This window comes from Myiozetetes cayanensis, unplaced genomic scaffold (assembly GCF_022539395.1).
Source record: "Myiozetetes cayanensis isolate MyiCay16 unplaced genomic scaffold, myiCay2020 scf4, whole genome shotgun sequence".
Taxonomy (NCBI): domain Eukaryota; kingdom Metazoa; phylum Chordata; class Aves; order Passeriformes; family Tyrannidae; genus Myiozetetes; species Myiozetetes cayanensis.
Window position 1 is genome coordinate 28,613,872 of NW_026087631.1, and position 23,874 is coordinate 28,637,745.

Genomic DNA, 23,874 nt, shown 5'->3' on the forward strand with positions numbered 1-23,874 from the left:
CACTGATCAAGCCAGTGTTTAGTTGGACATGCTAGAGAAAGGCTGCAGTTTCCATTTTTAAAGAACAGAGGCTTTTTAGCTGTCAGAGTTGCTCTGTAATCCAGGATAATGATTCTCATCTAATCTGTGTCAGCCTGTACTGCTGTACATAAAGAATTCAGCACAGTGTTGTATTAGAGGTTTAAAAATAAATTACTTCTTTCATGTTCTCCCCATCATACTGAATCTTCAAGCGCAGCTTACTCCAATGACATACCTGAAGGCTGGAATTTCAGTCTCTACCAGAATGTAAAACAGAATTGCAGTTAAGCAGCATTTGCAATATAGTCTGCATAGCATTTACAGATTCATGTATTATTTTTTAAATGTATTTTAAAAAAGAGTTCACTGTGTACTATCAGAGAGCGGAATACAAGGTTTGGTTCAACATGCCCATGCACTGGTTTGTGTGTGCACTAACTGGGTCACAGACATACAGATCAGCTGTTGATAAAAGCAAAGAACTGGTCCTTCACAGGCACAGCTTCAGCACCCACATTAACCACAGCCTGTGAAAAGAGCTGTGAGACACCAGCTGTGAGGAAGGTTTTGACAAGGACCTCCACAGATCCTCATGAGGCTGTTGTTAGGGGAGGCAGGTTCTTTGAGAGGCTTACCAGCCCAGCTGCACTCTGCTTTGTGTCCCACAGGTTGATGATCAGGCACTGCATTCACACACAGAACATTTTACTCTGAAGAACCAAGCTCTAAAGGTATCATTTACTTCTGCCATCTCTTCCCATGACCTTTTTCTTGTTGCTTAAAGAGAAAATACCCTTAATGAGATCTCTTGTAAAGTCAAACTATGCAAACTTAGCTTTACATATGTCAAAATGCTGCTTCTGGGCTCAGACATTTTAAGTATGATTTACCAAAACATACTCAAATTTGAACAACAATTCTTATTTAAGGATTTGAGGATGAACAGTACTCATCGTGATTAATAGACCATCCATCTAGATGTTTAATTATGCACTTAACAACATTTTCATATGCAGTGCAATTATCTAGTTAATAATGTTTTTATCTTGCATAAGAGAGAGCACAAAGTTTTAGCATATGTCAAATCCATGAAGAATTTTGGAAAGGTCAGGCTTGCTAAATATAACTTTAAATTACATCCTAGAAAAAAAAAGTGTTAATTTTTTGTGTTGGTTTTTTTTTTTCATTGTCTAGTTGAGAAGTTTATCCATGGTTTCATTCAGGGATTATTTCATTATTCTTCCATCTGAATCTTTTAAAATAAAAAATTTTTTCCCCCTCTGACTTAAGAACAAACCTTTTGGCAATGGCAGATTTGTGAATTCAGTCAGGAAACTAATGCATTTAATAAAACAACACTAATGCCTGCTAAACATTGATTACATTTACAAACTTAAAAAACTCTTGCAAGCATAGAGATTACAGCACTCTGTGGAAGACTATGTTCTAACTTGACAATATAGCCAGGTGCTTATTGCTAACAAAACATCTACAATTGTGCTAATAATAGTTGAAATTGAAACCCACTCCACTTATCTTTCTTCCCCTAGTAAATCCATATTCTTGGAACGCAACTGATTCAGAGTTAGTATGTCGAACAACATACCACATCGAAAGTAGTAACACTGACAAAACCCTCAATTTTCTCTCTTTTCTTGTTGAAAGATGTTATGCAGATAAATCAGTAAAGAGAACTATCAGATGGACTATAAAGGTCTCTAGTACTTTTGGGAAAATAGAGGTTTTCAGTAGAAGTACTTCTCCTGGATACTATTTTCCCAGTAAAAGATAAGTTTAGCACACTGTAAATAGCATTCTGACAGCCTCAAATGCATTGTGCTGCTGCTTGAGAAGGTTAGAAAACCTCCGTATCTCCTTTCAAAGTCAGCAGAAAGTTGAGGCAGGACATAAAGAGTGCAGAGAGGCTTTCAACTCTGGACACCTAATCTAGGTCTTAAAAATAGTTTAGGTCAGAAGCGGGACATAGTGATGTCATGCAGTTGTATATATGAACAGTGACTGCATAATGTGGAAAAATGTGTCAGTTAGACAAAGAACAAGGCACCCTAAAAGCAGCTTAATGTTAAAGAACTAGAATTACCATTCCAGGGTATAGAAAAACTAACACCTGTCTAGCTGTATCTATTTATCTTTTAGATATATAAACAATAAATTCACTCCAAAGCAGATCCTACTGAGAAATGTTTCCACCTGTTATATACTCTTGATCTTACATTAATTATAGGCTATTGCAAGCTACTTAGAAGCTTCAGGCCATATATTTCAAATTAACTGCTTAATTTCCCCATATTCTTACTTCTGAAGAGGATTCTTCAAAGCCATTTTATCAGTCCCCTTAGGAAAAAGTCTGCTACCTAAAAAACATACTGCTATTACACACTTACTGCTATGTCTCTGTTTTTCCCCTTATGACTGCATTTAGATAATTAGAGTGCTTTTTAAGTCCCTTGTCTTTGGTTGCAGCACAAATGCAAAATTTATCTATAGGGCAGATTTGCCAACAGCAACAGAGTACGATTGGGTGCTAATTGCATGGTGCTAAAGTGTAATATCTGTGATGATGAGTAATTAGGAGAAATTTTTGCTTTTATTGCTTGAAAAATAAAAAGCAAAATACATCTTTCTTTGGCAGAAACACTTCTACTACTAAGGCCTTAAGAAAAAAAAACTACTGAAAAAACAAATCCAAAGCAGCATCATCATCGTCAACAACATCAACAAACATTAACAACAACAAACTCACAAAAGAAAAGAAATCATCAAAAAAAAATCACAAAAAATGAAATTAAAAAGAAATGAGATATGTACTTCAGATACCTTTTAGCTTTTATCAAAGGGCAAAGAAGCTTGCTTGTCACAGACATCACAAATAACTTCCTTAAGACCAAAGTTTACTGTGGGAGTTGTTTTGCACTGTGGAGCTACATAACCGAAAATTAAATACATTTCCTGAATTATTCGCAGGTAAAAGCTCTCCTGCATGTTAAAATGCAGGGTTTGTGCTGTTTTGTATCAGGGATGTGATTATGTGACAAGCTGACTTCCAAGTGTGGCATGACTGTTTAAATTTTGTTCTTTGGGGAAGTCAAGTTAGGCAGACTTCTTAAGAAATGGTATATAGTCCTTTTTGAACATTGAATCCTAGGTATTTAAATAGATGTATTGCATGTCCAGTGAGAACTGCTGACTTCTGACATGGTCCATCTGCTAATCTTTCAGCAGGGTGGGCTTGGCTTCAGGCAGAGAAATCAAAAGCTGCTGCTGCTGCAGAGATGCTGAGACAGCCTGGCCATATGGTGAGCTCCATAGACAGAAAGAAATCTTTAAAAGGTCACCCTGACTCAGAAGACACACTTTGCTCTGGTTGATTCATCTAGACCATGAAACAGTTCCTAGGTTTGGTCACGGGATTACCCTCAAGAGGTACAAATGCGCAGGGCAAATATTGTGAAGATACACTTGGCAAATACTTCCATATGTCATGATTCCAAACAACAATATTATTTACTGCAAATCCTCCCTCTTCTTTCAAATTAAAGAAAAGAAATAAGACAGATGGAATTAGGAGATTTCTAGTATGTTCATCATCAGGAAAACTGATTTGCATCTACCAATATACCTTTTGCCAGCCACATGGAGGAAGGTGATATGTATTATTTGTACCAAGTCAGACATTATCTGTCTCTTTTCACTGAAGATAGCCTCTTATAGTCTTGTAACACTTCATGGATTATTCCTCAACCTCTGGTAATTTTCTTATGACACAGTAATAAAGTATTGTAAAAAACTCGCTACCTGTTACGCATAAAAAGCTTTGCTCTGAATTAAGTTTATGATCAGTTGCATTATTTATCTTGAAGATAAAAGAGAATTATCAGCCGTGTCATATCACCACCTTTCACTTGTGTTTACCCAGTATTTAAAATTCAAAGGAGAAATAAAATGCCAAACCTAGGCCACCTCAGGACCAGAGAGCAATTCTTGTTACCAGAGGGCACAGTCCTGCTGTAGTGTCCTCTGATGAACGGGACATCCAAGGCTTTAGGAAAAATGAAAGTCTATGCAGAGGAAATCCCAACCATTCAAATCTGGAGAAAGATAGATTTGCTGTATCACCATGAAGATAAATGATCAGAGTAATTCAGGACCTTAAAGAGGTCCCAGCTTGCACTTCAGTCTATGAATTCACCACACATATGATGTATTTTATACATAGTTACTGGTGAAATTAATTACAGAAGTTATCCTGGGTTACTACACTGTGGCTATTACATGTGTTACTTGAATGTACTCATTCACTGCAGTCATAGCACGGTTATGTAGGCAGCAAAAGTACTTCCCAGTTATCAGGAACTTACAGGCTCATTTGTTGATTTCTGTGAAATTGCATAGATTTTGTGGGAGATGACAGAGAAAACTTCATAATTCTATTTTTTTTATTCCCATAATTTATGGTTTTCAAGCAAACTGTGGTTGGAAAAGAGTCTGATTTCCAGTATCTCAACAAATGGGAGTTCCTACTTCCTGCTGAAACTAGCCACTATTGCTAATCTACTAGTCAACTTAGTTTTACAAGTATTTAGAAAATATAAAAGCAGCAAACTTCCCATTTAGTATAATAATAATAAATAATGGCCAGTCTTCGCGTGCGAAGATCCGGGGAAGGTCTTTACACCTTCCAGCCTGCGCATTGGATTTTTTAGGTGAGACACAGTGTGCGCGGAACTGAGCCCACCCTTTAATCCTAAGGTTCATCTGCCGAGGCCAAGCGAGCTTGGACGGTGGCAGCGAGGTCCTCAGGACGTAGATGGGTTGCCTTTAAGGGCTAACGAGCCCCACCTGCCTGGGAGTGACCCTGACCGGGAATCGAACCCGGGTCTCCGCGGTGATAGCGCGGCGCCTTTACCACTAGACCACCAGGGGCTATATCATACAACTAACTACCCTGGTTCCATCTTTATTCCCCTTCTCTCACCAAGGGCCTACAAAATTTTGTAAGTGCACCAAATGTAACTCCTAATGAAGGAAGACTTAATTTAACACATTTTACAGTTGTCAGGAAGGTATAGTGCCAGGATTCTAACAAAATCAAGACTTAGTGTCTTTTCTCCCAGTTACCCCTAATAATCTCTCTGACTAGAATCTAAAGATGTGAAATTATTTCCAAGAGTTTCAAATCTATATCTCTATCACTTGCAATGGTAGAAAGTCAGAGCTTCATAGTTTGTCCATCAGAGTGGTTTTAATTTGCCACGAGTTAACAGTAACTGCCCAGTAATTAGTTTGCTTCCTAGTTAGTAGCACTGTAGTTTGACCAATAATAAAAAACACTGACTGTGATAAATGAAAGACTCTTGCCCCTAGTAAAGTAGAAGAAATGAGGAGATCATTAAAAAAAAGAAGAATACCATTACTCCCTGATCAGAAAATGCGTCCATTAATCTGAGACAGGAGTGCTGCACTAAGAAGCATCACAGGAAGAGGAAGGAATGCTCTTGTGAGACATGGTCTTACTCAGAGTTCACTATTACATGGACCACTTGTAAACAGAATCATCTAAGTTACAGGAAATGCAGAAAATACAATTATTTTCAACATGGTTGCCTGCAGCAGGCTCACAGTCTTTTGGCTGGAGCATTTTATTTTGTAAGAGCTATTACAAATTAACATGCAAGGTTATTTTTGTACTCTACAGTGCTAGAAATAGGCAGTATAGAGCGTAATATGAAATTGCTTCCATTTACTCAAATACTGCAGCAGTGCTATACAACATTATGATGAAAATTTCTGCTCTACTTCCATTTCATAAATTTATGCATGAGTTTTAAAAAAATAGTTATTTCGAGTATTTCTTTCATAATAAAGTGAACACCATACTCCACATAGTAAGAAGTATAATATTATTTTAGCCATGACACTCTAAAAGGACAAACATTGCATGAAGAGGTAATATGCTATTAAATATACCAACATTGTTGGAAAAGCAGACTTCTTTTAGTTCTTTCTTTAGTTCTTACTGATACTACATCAGTACACATGAACTGATCTTACAACTAAAATGCCTAAGATTTCCCTGTAAAGACCATTTCACTGAGCACTAGAAAATATGAGGCAACAGTTTCAAAATTTTAGTATATGGCAACAGTTTCAAAATTGGCTGTCCTACTGATTTTAAAGTCCTTTACTTCACTAGCATATCTTGGTCTTAGTATGAACTAGTTCTTCAGCTTATCATTGAGTTAAAGTGATTGAAGAGGTTATAAAATCAGGAAGAATTTGACCAAAGCACATAAAATGTCAGCCACCAGCACAGTGTATTCTGACAACACAGTTAAAACCTTCATGAGCATTAACAGAATAGCCTGACAGCTTGGCTCTTTTCAGGTACGTTTTCTCCCCTTGAGGATTCTCAAGTGTTCCTAAGGAATCATTTCTCTTTAGAGAGGGAAAAAAAGTGAAAAGCAAACAATGTCAGTTCAAGGGAATTTAGAAAGATGTGATAGTACAAAGTTAACACCAGGACCTGAGTCATTAAGTATTAATCTCCTCTGAATAATTTTAACTCTGCACAATATTTGTATCAGCTCTTGCTAAAACACAAGACTTCCAGTAATTCCTCCTTATTAGCAGACTCATCAGATGCCTCATTAGTACAGCCTTGCTTTACTTTGGTTTTACCTCCCCATTTCTCAAACAGTTTATGATGCTATAGAAGTGCTGAACACCTTTTCTAAACCATCAAATTACTTGTCTGACTTTTCTTTCTTTCCATCTGAGTCTGTACAAAAACAGTGAGCAAAACTCATCTGACCAAATGTCAGTGTTTACTTCCCTGATAATCATCTGAATCCTTTTGCAGATAACGAGAGCAGTGGGCAATTCTTGAACATGATTCATTCTACTCTGAGGACATTTTGAACAGGTCGGGTGAAACATGCCCTGAAAGGGTTTGAGCTCTGATTCATGTAGGCACTTATTGTAGTAGCTGTCTTTGATTAGGAGAACTTACTCCCACCCTTTCTAAGTATTGCAGCCCATAGAGTGATGACTTATTGAACAAATGTCAAGGCAATCTCTTCTCAAGACTCTCAAGAGCAGCAGAAATGTCACCATGATGCCCTTCTCTCATGATCCTGGGCCTTGCCATTCTTGTTCAGTGAACAGCATTTGATACTCTCTTGTTAATACCACAAAATTCATGGATCTCTCTGTCCTCTGTCTGCCCATATCCCTCCCAAATCCATGCAGACCAACATGTGTGCTAAAACCATACTGAAAAAGTGGTTGTGTTTCTCACAGCACACCACCACTTAAAGCAAGAGAAAGATCTTTGGGGAAGAGAAAAAAAGAGAGGACATCTCAGAGGGAGAAATGAAGAAGGACATTTATACATGTATCTAAATTTATCTATATATCTGGAGATGAGAGAGGCAGAGATGGCAAGACACTGAGGGAAGCTGAGGAGGGACAGATGCTGAAGTGAGGAAGACAGGCAAATCAAGATAAGATGGTGAGAGGAGGGCATGGTGGGAGTGTGTGGAGTGGGCCAGGAGGTACACCAAGTGAAAAACTGTATAGTAAGAAAAGAAAAGAGAAAAGTGAATTCAGATTAGAAGCAGTAGCAAATAGAAAATATGAGTACAGACTTATGGTTTGAGAGCTTGGGAAAACAGAGCATGCGATGACAAAAAAACCCCAAAAACAAAAACACAAACACACAAAAGCCCCACAAACAAACAAAAAAAAAAACCCAGAGAACAAGAGCCAGAGACAAAACTGCAAATAAGTTTGAGGGAAACAACTCTATTGTTTTACAAGCTTAGATAATATAATAGTATAAGAAAGAATAAAATGAAGTGAAGAATAGGTAAGGTCTTTATGGAATAGTGAAGAATAGCTGAGTTCTTTATTTTTCTTTCTTTTTTACAGTTTAATTTAAATCACAAAACTTAGAGGAGAATTAAATTTGATGTCAGTTTTTTAAGGCTCAATGCAGCACCAAAAGTGGTATGAAAAACAGTGCTCTAGACCTCTTACACCCAATGCCATTTCAAATGTTATACATCAGTATTTGAGGGGGAAAAATCCACACAAAATATGTCATCTGTGGCACCTGCATCAAGCTAAAGTATCAGACTTCATACTTTCATGTGAGCATAGCTCATTACGCCTTCACTAAAATATGGTCTAAATGTGACTGTGCCATTTGTACACAGCTCCTGTGCAACCAGGCAGTCTGTGGTCTGACAGATGCTACTGGGACTAACTTGGAGAGAACAAATTTCATTCAATCAGATATGTCTGAGCAACCCTGAAAAATTACTATCCCTAAAGACTGTCTGCCTGCCTGTTTTCAATATAAAAGTAAACTCAGTGAAAAAAATCCCAGCTTTTAAAGCATAATGAAGAAAGTAACCATACCAATCTACCTTCAATAGACTGTCTATAATCCTCCACCTCAAACCATCCTCTTCTGTACAAGTTAAGAAATTCCCTTCTGCTCTCATACATAAATGTAAGTAAAAATAAACCATTTTTACTTGATCTTATACTATTACAATTGATTTAGTGGGTGCACTTTGCCTTCTTGCAATGTCTTCGACTGCCTACTACCATTCTCTAAATGTCGCGTTTTTTATGCCAGCTACGTCATGTAGTTTTAAGCACACTTGCAGCATATCCCCCACATTTAAATAAAAATGTAACTACTTTCAGTATTGTTGTTGTTTTTATTGTCAGCTACAGCTTTTCTACCATGCCAATAAGAGAGTAAATCTTACATTAGCTGTCATTAACTCATGACATGATAAAAAGACAGGAGGATCTAATGGTCCTGGGCAAATCCTGGGTATACAAAAAGGGATTCCACAGACATCAGCTAGAATGAAGTTATGTACTCTTCAAATCTTGTTACTTTAAAGGAAAACAAAAACAAAAAGCAAAACAAGTGAGGTTCATTTCACTGTAGAAGACTCACTAGTGATTGCCCTGAATTTTGAGAAACAGCACTAACATTCAACAGCTGGATAAAGCAGGATAGCTCTCAGTGTTTATGGAGTGGCTACACAAAATACTACTTAGTTTTACTCTAATTAAACTCCACGGATTTGTTAACAAGCTGTGCATTCATCACTGCATTGGGTAGGTACTTTTGGAAGCACTTTCCTAGCAGGCAGCTGTGGATGCCATTTCTGAGACACAGTGGGCAGTAACCCTAATGAGGGTTTTGCCATTTCTCACAGTAAAATGTACACTGTAGATATTAACAAGGATTATTGAACAGTGCTAAGAATGGCTTATCCAGAGTTCAGTGACAGGTAAAGAGCACTATACCTTCTTCTACCACTGGATTTGAAAAGAGCTAACTTTGCCAGCTTGTTCACACCTTTCACTCCATGGGTTATAAAAAACTATAACATTCTAGTAAATGCACTTTTTTGAAGACTTTCAGTTCAAGAAGCTCACTATATAAGGGACTAATGGCTACAGCAAGAGTGTCATAGCTGATTTCTAAATAGCCAGCATCTGTGTTTAATGCTGACATGAAACAAACATACTTTTAAGAAAAAGGGGGGAAAAATACATTTCAGAAAAGCAATGCAAAAAATACTTTTAAAAAAGTCCTCACCAGTGCTGCCTGAATAGAGAACCACAAAGTGACAAAACACTGGTATTTTCTCTTTCCAGTTGCTTTAATAACACAGCGTTGACAAATACAGTGTTTATAGAAAGTGACAAGTACACTGTTTATAGAAAAATTATGTCTATTTTTATTCTTTTCCCCTGCCCTCATGTTTCAAAAAACACACACAAAAAATCCACAAACTAAAAAATCCCAAAACCAACCAACCAACCAATCAACCAACCACCACAACAACAACAACAACAAGAAGAACGCCTTTCTGGGAAAATGGTGTGATCCTACTTTCCTCTGCCAAACAATCTACTTCCCTTATTTTAATCTAGTTATCCCACAAATGCTTCAAGACAAAGCTCATTCTAATTGAGCAACATACCCTTTTCCCCAAGGTAGACATGGACAAAGATATCAGAATTCTTTAAAATGTTTTCAAGATCACACATCATTTCACCAGCTGTGTATGAATCAATTAAGAAATGGTACCACAAATATGATACCATTTTTGTTTTATACTCCTCTTTTGCCAGCCATTTAATTCTTCTCTGTAACTGAACTTAGACTTAAGTCAGGTCCTTGGTTCTCTCCGCATACTACTTGAAGGAAAAAGCCATTGTATGTTTGGCAACCTTCCCTTTTCCAAACCACTTTCTCTTGGGTAAAAATATTTTTTTTAACAGTTTTTGTTATTAAACTGATGTGTGAAAAAGGCTACAGAAAAGATTTTGGTTCAGTGCATGCTTTTGCTGCTTACCAAATTCCTCATGATAACTACAGCAATGCATGTTTCTATCCACAGCAAATCATTACTGGGAGGTTAGGTGACAGACTGAATTACAGTAGGAATCATTTGAGAGAGTTTCTCTTATAACCATTCATATATTTGAGAGCAGATCATCAGACAGCACATTCCAAATTAATGCTCCTCACCACTAATTAGGTGACTGATTAGACTCTGCAATCTTTTATCTACCATGTTCTAAATTCTGTGCATGTCTCAGTCAGACAGGTATGGGGCTTGGATGAAAATTCCAGCTGGGATTTAACTTCTGTTTGTTGGCAGAATACCACAAAAATTTGGATGGATGAACTCCCCAACCTCACACCACATTTCTGCTTCAGACAAGACTTTGCAAAATAATTGGAAAATGTATCTGAAATCATAAGAAATAAATTAATGAACTTAGGAGATGTGCCATACATCTTCCATCCTTTGAAAGAGGAGAAAAATGAGAATTTAGCACTTGGCTCTGCATTTCTAAATTAGATCCAAGCATGTGTTTCTGATCATTCTTCAGTCACAAAGATCATGAGGTTCCAAAATAAATACCTTTTTTTAATCATGCTAAGGGGGAACAACACCCTTCCTATGCATCAATTACAATCTAGTAAAATACATAACTTTTTCGCTTTTTATTAAACTCATCTGATGTTCTCTCATCTTTCACTGAACTGTATTTATTATGATAATTTCTTTTTGTCATCAAGCAGTCAAGAAATAAAGTGTGAGTTAATCCTTCAATTCAATGACTTATATGAATCATTAGCTTTGCTTCAAACATCATAAATTCATAAAATAGTAGACTGAATCGTTATTTAGATTCCTTGCATTTCTTATGACTGGGAGAAGATTCTAACTGTGCAGGAACTCATTAAATGATGCCCAAGTTCTGCTGTGTTTTCAGGCAAAGGTCAAATACTTCCTTTGTTTATACACACTCTGCAATTCTTGAAGCTTTTTTCTGGGTCAGTAACAAAAAAATTAAATTTCTTGGCATTGGTAGAAAGGTATCATTTATTTTCAGGCCATCTTCTTTTAAAATAGTGTTACCTAACAAAGAAGAAATAGACCTCTATTGTTGCCCAAGGTCTGTCTCTTGTAGCAAACCTCATTTGCCCAAAATACAGCACACCTGCAGTCACATTACACTCAGTCATTTCAGTAATAGCAATTTTTGCACCAATTTTTGCAACGTTTTTATAATGAGTATTTACTCTCAAAACCTCAAAGTGTGACTCAAATTATTTATGTACAAACACTTTGCTAATTGCATTAAATTTGCTCTCATTTCTCATCATCCTACTCTGTTACTAATTACCATCATTAAAATCAATTTTCTCAAGATCAGCTGGTTTTGCCTGTGATGATAAATGATGAGTGATCTCCCTGTCCTTATCTTGACCCAACCTTTTCATCCCATTTTCCTTCCTCTTATCCTGTTGAGCAGGGAGAGTGAAAGAGAAGCTTGGTGGTCATGTGGTGCCCAGCTGAGCTCAACTCACACCATTCTCAAAGACTTGTTTTCAGTTACTACACCATGGATAAAAAAAGAATCACCTGAGACAAATCTGGGGTTTAGCTCAAAATCCAAGGTGGATCAAGTGACTCCAATTAGCAGAAATCAGGAAGATTTAACCACCAGAGGAATCAGGTTTTGATCAAGCTTCTGATGGAAACAAATGGCACTAAAAGCTATACCCGTTTTAAGATGGAACATGACTGGAATCTGAAGAACATTATAAAAGGAAACTGCAAAAAAAAAAAAAAAACCAACAACAAAAAACAGTGGAGTATTGGACTAAGACACAGAAAGTCTTTCCTACAACAAATGTCTTAGTATTTTGGTTATGATACAGTTTATTGCTACAAATGACAGCTGATGCAGAAAAGACTGAGCTTCAGCTTTGGAAATTGGTCAGGTATTTGAAGTTAGAAAGGATTCGGAGCTTCATTTAGTTGTGGAAGTCAAAACTTCCATCTCAATGTTTCAGGTAGATCTGGAGAAGATGCAACAACACTAAATTTCCAATTATACAAACGCAATTCAGGAGGGAATGGGGGAGAGTCAACCTGAAATGTGAACTGCCAGCTCAGACTTTTTAACCTTCACAGCTCTAGAAATAAGAGTCCCTGCTGACGTGAACACTTTTAAAGTTGGAACGTAAGAATGGTTTGCAAGACACTTTCTTTTAACTTTGAATTGAAGCTGCTGAGTAACATGTCAGAGGTTCTCTGCACTGAACTTTAACATTGGCACTGGCCAATCAAAGCACCAGATTAGATGACAAATGTGCCTTGGAGTCTGTCACCTTTGGTCCTTTCTCCGTCTTCTCGCCCAGCACTCCGAAGGCCAGAAAGGCTCACTGAAGTCAAGAGCTCATAATACATGGCTACCACTAAGGAAAAACAAAACTCAGAAAGCAAAAACTGAACATAGGCCACAGCTTCCTGATGAAAGGCATTTGATTCAGTTGCTTCTATTCTTCCTGTCTTCTAACATTTCGTTGTTTCACAAAATGCTTCCCAGTGCCCTCTGCCTTAGTACCTATGGCCTTTGTTGTGCATGTTGTGCCTGCTTCTTCGTTATGAAACGCTGAAACCAAAAAGAGCAGCAACACAGTGGGAAAACAGATGAGCAGCACTACTGCTGACCAGGAGAAACACAGAACTTCTGAAATTGAATACAAAAGCCACCGCTGGTTTTGGTTGTTTGGGGTGTTTTGCTGGTGGTGGTCTTGTTATGGTTTTTGTTTCTTTTTTTCCTGAAACACATTATGGATATCTCAGCTGACCCTGAACTTACCCATACTCTACCTGTGTGACCTAAGTGCCTGTGTGTTCTGCCTTTCTGGTGAACAGGCAGATTGCCTCTCTTTGTTACACAATGTTTCGTGTAGCATTAATGTTCTTGGATTTCTGTCATACACTAGTGTAAAGTAAAAGCCACATAAATAAGTACACCCACAAAGGCGCAACAAGATACTCCCATGCAAGCAAGAAACTAATATGATTAAAATTTATTCTGTTGTAAGATTTTTCATTCCAGTTCCCACTCTGTTTTGCCCATGACAGTGATTGGTAGGAGATCGCTCTGTCCTTATCTCAACCCTTATCTCAGATTTTCTCTCAGATTTGCACCCACTGCAGTCATGCATGGTGAACATGTGCCTCTGAGAAGGAAGGTGTGTGTGGTGACCCCAGCTTCCTGCATCCTTTGTCCCTTGGAGTGGGTGGGACCAGAGTGGGTGGAGAGGAGTGATCCAGGGCATCTGCAGGGATAGCTAAGGGCTGATGCAGCGCCATTCCTCTATGTGTGTGTAGAAGATACAGTTTTTAGGGAAGATCTATACCTACTGGTCTTTCCCAGTCACCAGAATCAAAGTCTACCTGGCTAGAAAGGTTGGGCTTTATACTTTTGGAAGATCATCCTCTGCTCTTTGAGTAAGTTGGCATTAGGTCATCAGACTTGGCAGGACTGCAAAACTTATCACTCTAATGGAAATAACTGCTCTGACAAAACCCGTAACAGAGTATATTGCCTTAATGTAATTTTCACTTTCTCAAGCACTTTTTTTCTGTTTTATATGTGGTAACATTGTCTCTCTGCTGCAGCTCCACTGTGTGCAAAAGCTTACTGTAAAAGCTACTTCCTGTAACTTTGTTGACACAATAAAATAACATCCAAGTATAAGTCTGCAGATCATTTTTATGATGATGGCAAATTAGGTTTTCTGACTTTTACGAAAATAATAGAAATGACAAGTACTCTCTATTTGAGATTGAGGGAAATAATCAAACGTTAACATGGGTATTCGAGAATGCAGCTAATTTGACCCCTAACTGAAAACCTGCTGTTTAAAAAGGCAGTAATTCCAGGTGAAACAAGAAAGTGTTTACTGCTTGTGGAATAGAAGTCTTTTTCTATAAATTTCCTGCAATACTTGAAGGAGGAGCCCCACTGGAAGTGAGTTAGAAATACACTGCTTCAATCCCAGCAGGAATTAGCAGCTGCTGGTCCAGCCACCACAGCGGGAGTGGCTTGGACTGCTACATTTTAATTAGTTTTTCACCAGCCAAGCTAGCCCACGTCTAAAAGATTACAATTCTACTGACTGTTATCTGTAGCAGTTATGGGTTGAAGAATATTGGCAAGCACTAGTTTGATTACAGTTTCTTTCAAAATGGTGTATATCTCTTGTTGTGCTCCTTTTATTTGTCTGCTGAATGCAGTGAAGGCTGAATATAAAAAATATATTATTGGTCTATTGCACTGCCTCTGCAATTCAGACTGAACAGAAATCAATTACTAAAAAGGCCTCTCACCTCAAATACTAGAAAATTAACTCATCAGCTTAAAGTCATAGAATGAAAAACTGAAAAGGTATGGATGTTTTCAATCTCAAAATCAAAACAGCCAGAACTCTGGAATGCAACGGAATTGGCTTTTTTTTTCCAGAACTGCATACATTTTTTCCACTAACCTTGCCCTCTTTAAAGATTAGTTTCATTATTGATAGGATGTGGGAGTTCAAGGGTTTTTTCCCCTCCTAAATTATGTACATTTTGTGAAATTTTCCGTTCTCTTTACAAATTGTGAAATAATGAGGGGAAAAGGAGGGCTGCAGCGTGTACAATTGCCTGCAAGTCCTTTATATATTGGTGTTGGTGTTTAGAAGAAGCTTTTAGATTAGATTTGAATAGTTTAAGAATTGTTTTTCAGATTACTGTAGAAAGAAAGTTTGTTTTGATGTTTTTACATGAAATGCAAGTTGTGAGAATTTCCTAATCTGCATGTATGTGCATTTCTAAGTGAAGCCAACAGCAGTAATGCCATAGAGTATGCATTTTTATATTATTTTCATTTCTGTGTGTGTCAAGAGCTTTCTCTCAGTTTTATTTGGTTTTATTTTTGTTTTCATTTGTTGTTTTCAGTCTTTAACTTCAAACAGGACATTTAATTTTGAAGTCTAGGAACTGCAATTTCATTTCTATAAATGCATTTGACCTAGTTTATATGTAAGGAAGAGTAAATTAATGTGGTTTAACTTTATATTTCTGTAAACTGAAAAAAAAAAAAATCAGTATTCTTTGTGGAAACCAATACCAGTCTTTGACCTGTTACTGCAGTTTTGGCAGCACAGATTTCCATGGCTATGTACCAGGTACAGTTTTCTTGGGACTGATCATTCTTTCATCTGATTTTTCTGGATAAACTAGATTGTATAATCGTCCTTTGACTGCACGAAGCACAAACTAATTTATTTTTCAGAAATCAATTCAGAACTCAAGGAATTTAATGCAAATGAAATTTGCAGGAGATTACATAGTGAACTGTATTTGTACTGAGTTGATTCAAAAGGCAGTATAAAACCCAGGATGAGTGGGCATGGTGTGGAGATGCTGACCTACTTTTGAAAAGACCAAATTCTTCCTTCCAGTAAAATGAAGTCAATGGCTGTTTATTTTTTATAAAAACTGCAGTTCTAGGAATTCACCTTTCCTAATTACTATGACCAAATAAACACATGGTTGCATTTCATTTTGGTCACCATTCCTATTTCAGAGGCTAAAGCTTTTTGTGGGTTTGGGAGAAGAAAGGCTTTTTCCAAATTGGGTCAAATTCTGTCTTTTCTTGCTTTGTCTTTTCTCTCTCTGCCAGTCTACACTGCGGGATCCTGCAAATTCCATTTTCTCCTTTATGTGCAAATTCTGCTGATCACTTCCACCTCCTTAACACCCCTCCTGGGCGTCTCTGCCTTCCTTCCATCTGTGCTGACACCACTATTTTTGACTGCATGTATTTGAAGTGTGACCATGCCTTTTCTCTCCATTTCACAGTCTGAACTCCTTAGCACAAGCAAAGCACTGTGGTGCTTCTGTCCATCCTCTGAAACAGTGTCCTTCTGAAATAATTGGAAATTTAGTAACATGTGAGGATAATAATAAGAAAAATAATCCACAATACTCAACAAATTGTTTATTGGAGGAGGGGGGGAGAAGTTTTGCACATATATCTTAATTATTTTAAAAATGTTTTTCAAATTTGTGTGGAAACACAAATGCAGAGATCAGTCATTAAATTTTAATCTATTTTCACATATTAAATGGCACTTTTAATACTTTAAATTTTTAAGGCAATCATTTGACTAATGGATGACTGAGTTTATCATGACACTGAAGTATTTGTACTTCAGTATTTTGTACTTCACTGTTTCTGTGCTAGTACTGACTTTTACATGTCACAGCTGTGATACATTCCATGCTCAGGACATCATAAGCTTTCTCATGAGTTGTTGTCCTCACTGTAGGTGGTGCTTTTGTTGTTCATTATGACAAAGTAGTTAAGATGTATACATTACTTTTAGGCTTTTTATAAGTTCAAAACCCGTTATAGAAACACATTTGTCTACACATATACCACATGCAGTAAAATGATCTGGGTTTTTACTAGTTGTTGCTGTTGTGCTGCATGTTCACACTTACACCCTGGCTCTTAAAAGTAAATCTTTAACAGAATCTTTAAGCACCTTTCCAAACAGAAACATGAATGTCAGTAAAAGAGAATGACAATATTTTCAGCAATGCAGGAATTCTAATTAGTATTCTCTAACTTGGCCAATTACATATTCTAGAATATGTAATTTTTTTGACATTGTTCCAGCCAACTTCAAATAATTTATATTTTGAGTTCAGATAGATTGTTACAGGCAGAGATGCAAAAAAGCAGCAGCTGAATGCCCCTTTAAGACTATATTTCTTTAGAGGTAAATAAATGCATGCTTACATGCAGAAATATACATAACGAAATATTTTGTATAAATGTACAAATACATACAAAGACATACATATGTGTATATATATGTTCACTAACTACAAAGAGGGAAGAACAGACAGAATCAATTCCAAATAGACAAACACTATACAGTGAGTAATCTTCTGAAATATGAGAGGCTTAATTTCTGGTTTCTGGGCAGAATTTGGAATGAGTCACTTGCCATTCACACATTGCAAGGTACTCATCAAAGTGCTAGTAGTTGCTTGGGCTTAGGGTCCTCTGAATTTCTTCTTAGGGTCCTCTCTTTTAAACTGTTAATGCTGCAGCGTTGTTATCTGCTGCTTATCAAATCTGTGCCTTAACCTTTGAATTCCGGCAATCTCTTTCTCTAGCACTATTAATATTTATCACTCAGATGAGGGGAATCACCACCTGAAGAAAACTGGGCATTGAGAGAGCTTTGTTTGTAGTCTTCCTATGTGGCCATGAATTCCATGCCTGTGGAAAGTGGCATGTTGCCATAGAAATTCTTGTTTTCTACATATTTGTATATTCTGACCAAATGTACCAAAGAAATTTTCCATTCGTGCAAATTCCAGGAGAGGTTCTGAGAGCCTGATTGAGGGTAGTCAAGGTTTAATGTAAAAAAAAGCTTAGAATAAGGGCAAGGGGTTACAATTAACAGCTTTCCAGTTGCACTTGAGGTTTTTGCAGATGAATCTTCCCATTGCACTTTGGTGGTGAAAGCTTGAATTGCTCCAGCTGGTGGCCTTCCAAGTCACACAGTCTCAGGAAAGCTGTATGTGCTGATTCAGCAGAAAGCTTGCTGAACTTCAGCAGGAAGCCAAAATAAGCCCTTATTTGCACAAGGCAGTCCTGTTTGCACATTTACATTAAGATCCATAGGCTGATTTCTGCCCTTGAAAACCCTACCACCTCCCATCACCTTTTTTTTAATTTTTTTTCAAATGAAGAGAAGTGAAGAGATCCTGTTATCACTAAAGAGACAAGGAGTCAAGTCTGTACTAGTAGTAGTTCTCTGCTAAGTTTTGCACCAAGTATGGTGTAAGCAGGTCGCCATCCTGTTCCTGAGTTCCCATGTTGGTTTCTGGCATGGCAGATGAGGGTAGTGTTAAATGTTAGCTTGGTGATCTCTTTCGTGGCTGGTGGGAACATGACTGTCAGAGCTGGGCATATACACATAAACTGGAAGTGAACTCTTTGAAAGTGTTTCCAAGTCCTGTGATATTTTGTCATAATTTTTTTCCCCAAATTAGGACTCCAGGGATGTGCTGTCAGAAATCTCTGCAACAGGGAATAATTTCTAAAGTAGCCCCTCTGTGTGTCTTTTGAACAGTGACTAATGAGCCTGATGTCAAACTACTCATCTGGATTTGCCTTTATAAATTCCTGTCTCCCCAGGCTGTCATATTCCTTTTTCAAGCGTTATACTGCCTGTCTTACAGCCTTGGGTACAGTCAAATGGACTGTTAAAGGTGGTGTGATAACACCCTTGGTGGTGTAGCTGTCCATCTCACCACCAAGGCACTGCTGTTATATCATCAGGGGTGTTCTAATGGGTAGGTTCTTATCCACATTGAAGATTTTGCAGCAGCAGGTTACAAACTGGTAAAGCAAACAGTGGCACAAGCATTAGTGAGAGACTGCCCTCCATTGCCACAGCCGCAATGAACACCTATGAATGTGCACAGGCATGGTAATCTATTTATTTGGAACATCAGCTGCACAGCTTATCTAATTCTGCCCTCACCCAAATACAGTAATTATTAGAAAGTGTGCTACCTACTTAGTAAGAACACATGTAAACTACTGAGTTTAATGTTTATATTGTATTCTGCATATGTGAAGCCAGGTACAAGAGTGATTTGCAGTTTATGCACTGACTTCTCCATTACAGTTCTGAAGTAAAATACTGGAGATAGAAACCTTATTAGAGCAGGTTCTTAGATTTCTATCTTTTAACATTTTTGGTTGTATTTAAAAGATGTGAGGCTGTGTTTTTTTTTAATGTGGTGGGGTTTTTTCTACTTGCTAAATAGAGCCTTTTGAGATTTGGCCAAGGAGAGAAGATCTAATCAAATTCATATAATGATTCTGGGAGTCACTGAAGCTTACAGTACTCCCACATATTTATTAATATACTGTTATGAGAGACAAATCATTTTAGCATTTGAGATAAAGATTACTTTATGTGTGATGCACATAAGCCCTCAGATGACTGAGCTGCATAATTCTTGCCATAGGTGGCCCTTCCTGATGAAGAGGTCTCTCAGAAACAAGTCTTTTCAGTCAAATGCCAGTCCTTGTGCTCACGGATGTACTCATAAAAATATGGATGTGCCTACTCAGAGCCTTATGTGCCTACTCAGAGCCTTATCTGGCACCTATGCCCATGCTGAGAGGGCAGAAGTGCAAAGCACGCATGGCAGTTTTGTACAACACTGCACTCAGAATAACAAACCTTATGTCACAGTTTTATTCATATAGTCAAAAATGGTTGTACCATTCTTCTGTTTAAAAGAAAGTTGCTCATGTCGTTGTGCAGGTCCTGGTCATCTCCTACAGACAGACTGAAGTGGGTTTCCTCTGTTTCAGAGATCTGCAGTACGATTTGGTGTGGGGTATATGTGAAATTAACTTGCTGCAGAGTTGCTGTATGCAGTTCTGCAGTGGTTATTCAGGAAGTCATGTATGAAAACTGCAGTCCCCTCTAGCTTAAATATCTGCAACTACTCAGAAGTGCTCAGTCTAACAGATGGTGGCAAGTCTCCTGAGGACAGGAGGTGTCCAAAATTGCCTTAAATTCCTTGCTGAAACATAGCACTTCAATGCATCCGTTTTGTGGTATAATATAAATGTATCTGAATAGTTTGTAGCCAGTATGGTTTTCCAGAAGTTTTTCCTCTGTTTACCAAAACACAGAGTTTCAGTTCTTTCCTTGATGGTAATAAGTAAAGCACAGCAAGTTGAGCCTGTTTCTGGAGACTGTCTAGCCCAACCTCCCACTCAGAGAAGTGCCTTCCACCAGCAGAGCCATAATTTTATGTTATGAGTGCTCAGATTTAACACACCAAATGAGTACACCTTAAAGGCAACCAGAAGATTTATATCCAGTTCACTTTTGCTATGAACAAGCCCCACCAGTTTCCACTGAATTAATCAATAGCGCTGCTCGCTCCATCTGGTGCCAAATTTGGCTGTTTTTGCAACTGGGCAGGGAGCAGCGCAAAAATTGTTTTTCTCTTCTGTCTAAACATTACTGCCATCAACAGTTAGGGAAAAACCTAATGCAATTATTTTTGCAAACGTTGCTTTAACAAAGACAAGATATGTTGCCACAAGTTTGGGGTAAGATATATTTACTTGGGGAAACCTCAAGAAACTGTCAGGAGACAGAAAAGGTGTGACTAAAAAGCGCCCTGAGCTCTGGGAAGTTCCATTGGTTGAATAACTATTGAAGTTCACTGGTTCATCAGAGAGGTTTTTTGGTTTGGTTTATTTTTGGGGGGTTTGGGGGGTTTTTTTGCATTTGCAGAGAAAAGTGAGGTATTTTTTGCCAAAAGTGGGAGGACTAGAAAATGTAGTTTTAGTTAGGCAACTCTGTTTACTGACAAGTTCAAAGAGTTGTATCTACAACTATTCTTCCTTCTTTTTTTTTTTTTTTTTATTTTTTTATTTTTTTAATTTAGTGGGGCTACATCCATTGTCTACAGATGCAGGCAGAAAGGGACCCAGAAACCTTACGCCGTCAAAATGTTGAAGAAGACAGTAAGTCATTTAGTTTTGTTTTGCTTTGTTTTGCTTTGGAATATGTTTGGGATTTCCTCTGAGGTTTTTTGGGTTTGGGGATTTTTTGTTTCTGTTTTTGTTTTCCTTTCTTTTTTGATGCAGTTTCTTCATGTGGGAAAAATATGCTAGATTTAGGACCCTGCTAAACTTTTATTTCTGGTGACTGAGCTTCTTTGGTTCCTTATCATTGAAACAGCTGTTAGAGGTAACAGTACTGTACTGGGATTGCTTTATCCCCACAAATCTTGTTTATATCTTCATCTGGTGTTATCTATGTAGACTTAGATTTGGGCAAAATATTTTAAACAAATATGTCTTTTCCTTTCACTATAGAAAAAAGCACATTCTGAATAATTTAAATGTTCAGTGGTTTCACTTTGATTTAATACATTGTTTTGCTCAAAAAACATCAGGACACAATTTATCTTTTTCAGAAGATAAAAACACTGATTAAAACACCAATTCAAACTCAAGTAAAATATATATATTTTGTGGAGGTTTTTTACCCCTGCAAAACTTCAAGAGAATCAGTTGAGATGATAAATTCTTTTTAGAGCTCCATATATGTCACACTTGTACTACAGCTGTTTTTGTGTGTGCTACAAAATAGATGGTGGAAACATGAAGAGAGACTAGAGAGGAAAGAGGAGTAATGGACTGAGAGACTTGAAATAGGAAGAGAGTGTGAGGCATAGGGTAGACCTGCTCACATTCCTAAGAGGAGGAGTTTGAGAGAGAGCAATCAAGCTGTGAGGCATGGACATGATATTTGTTCATGAATGGTTTTGATTCAGTTTATTCTAGTGTTTAATCATTCATTATTCCATAAAGTTCAGGAACATTCACATGTAGAAACATAATGATTCGTGGGTAGGTGTAAACATGTCTAAATGGTGAATTAACTGGTGGTCTCATTGCAAGACATAATGAGTGGGTTTCACATGAGTAAAATGTTGGTATTAATTTATCATCTTTGAAAGTAAGCCAAAGTTTAAGCTGGCACAAAAATTCAGTTGTGTGTGTTGCTTTTGAATTTGCATCTGGTGTACTGGAAGAAGCAGAGCATGTGAGGAGCTTGCATTGCTGCAGGCTATGATCTACCTTTCCTACAGAAAAGCAGAGAACTTAATTTTCAGGCTTTTATCAGTTCATTATGCCAGTGATTCCCATAATGTTTCAGGAGTGTACTTTCCTATAATATTTGTTCTGAAATGCACAAGGAAAAACTGTATTACTTCAAATAGTTTCTCTGCCTTTTGATTTTTTCCTTTGTGGAAATTAACTCATGCTCACAATCACCACATTAATGCTAGATGTATCTATTTGTGTCTGAAACTAGTCGATTTAGACTTTTGGTAGACTTACTGTACCACAGATTTTTTTTGTTAAAATGTAGGAAACATGGCAAATAAAGAAGAAAGACTATTGTTATGTAAGTTGTTTTCACAGCAGCAGTAGGTTGGCTTAATGCAGCCATGATTATAACAGCAGTGTGGTTAAGCAGTTCACAGAGCTAAGTTGTTCCCACTGTAACTGATACACTTTGGGATGTTTTGTTATGAGAACAAGTAGTATTTTCACACAACTGAGCTTTTTTTGAATAATTGAGAACATGGGAGACAATGTTTAAGGATGTGCCACTGCTTGTGTCTGTCCAATTTGGACATGTAATTTTTTTTCACAGAGACAGAACTATTTGTGTTACAGTGCTCCTACAGCAGGAGGTCTGATCTTTGCTCAGAGTATCTCAGTATAAAAATAACTACATGTGGGCCAAACCATCCACCAAAATGTTGATTGGCTTAAGTTTTCTGCTAGGTTTTTAAAAAGAGAAAAATAAATGGCAGTCTGGTAATGGAGAATAAGGGATAGGAGGAGAAGAAGAGCCTGTGATTGTCTCCTTCTGATAAGAGTCCTGTTTCTTCAATTCCTTTCTTAAATGCACATAAGGGAGCACTGAAGAGCACATGAAATTAGAAGAAGACAAAGGAAAATGACAAAAAAGCAAATACTCTGATTTTTCCATTCAAACTCACTGACTTTAAACACTGCATCGAACAAGACTGACTCTGAGGAGAAGGTCTGTGAAGGGTGAGGGTCAGGGATCCTGCTTCTTCTGGAAGTGATGTGTGATTAGGAATCTGGTGGCTGATGGACATCTCCAGATTTGTGAGAGATGATCCCTACAGTGCTGTAATTTGAAGTAAAGCATTAGAAATTATTATTTTCATCTCATGGGAATGTTTAGAAAAGAGCCAATGATTCTTTAGGATGGAAGTAGCATTCTAGGAACAGACTGCAAGAACAGAAAATGCTATCAGCATTCTTTTCATTTAAATAGTAAGGGTAATTTTTTAATTTGCCTGATTTTGATTCAGGACAGAACAAAATTTTGGGCAGGATATATCAGCTAGTTCTAACAATACATACTTATTGAGGGATGTGAGTTTTTAGGACATTTTGTAATTAATATTTCTTCCCCATCCAGCTTAATAAAATAGTGCCAGATTATTAGCTAAGTTTGGGGGAGGGGGAGGTTTGATTTATGATTTGGGTTTGATTGTTTTTTTCTTCCAGTTAAACTAAGAAACAGAAACAGAAGAAAACATGTTTATACAAACCTTTTCATGTCAATAAAATAAAACAAAATGTTGGTAATACTGTATTTCAGTTTAGAGGTTTAATCATTCTTCACTACTAGTGCAAATGGTATACAATTCTGACAAAAGGTTTTTTGCTGGTTCAAAACTACTGAAGCAAAATACTTCCATTCCCAGTTTGTTTTGGTTTTGTAGTTTAGTAGTAATCTTGAATCCTTTGAATTACAGT

General features: G+C 37.4%; 1 protein-coding gene across 2 annotated transcripts in view; it reads left to right on the top strand.

Annotated features, from left to right (window-relative positions):
* The window catches only part of CAMK4 (calcium/calmodulin dependent protein kinase IV), a 199,043-nt gene that overhangs the window by 39,325 nt on the left and 135,844 nt on the right, over positions 1-23,874 (top strand). Inside the window, exon 2 of one of the 2 annotated variants that reach the window (XM_050328440.1) lies at positions 20,946-21,024. The exons of the other annotated variant lie outside the window; for it this stretch is intronic. Within the exon in view, the coding sequence (XP_050184397.1) occupies positions 20,946-21,024 (79 nt within the window). The remainder of the gene's footprint in view (positions 1-20,945; positions 21,025-23,874) is intronic. 2 annotated transcript variants of the gene reach the window in all.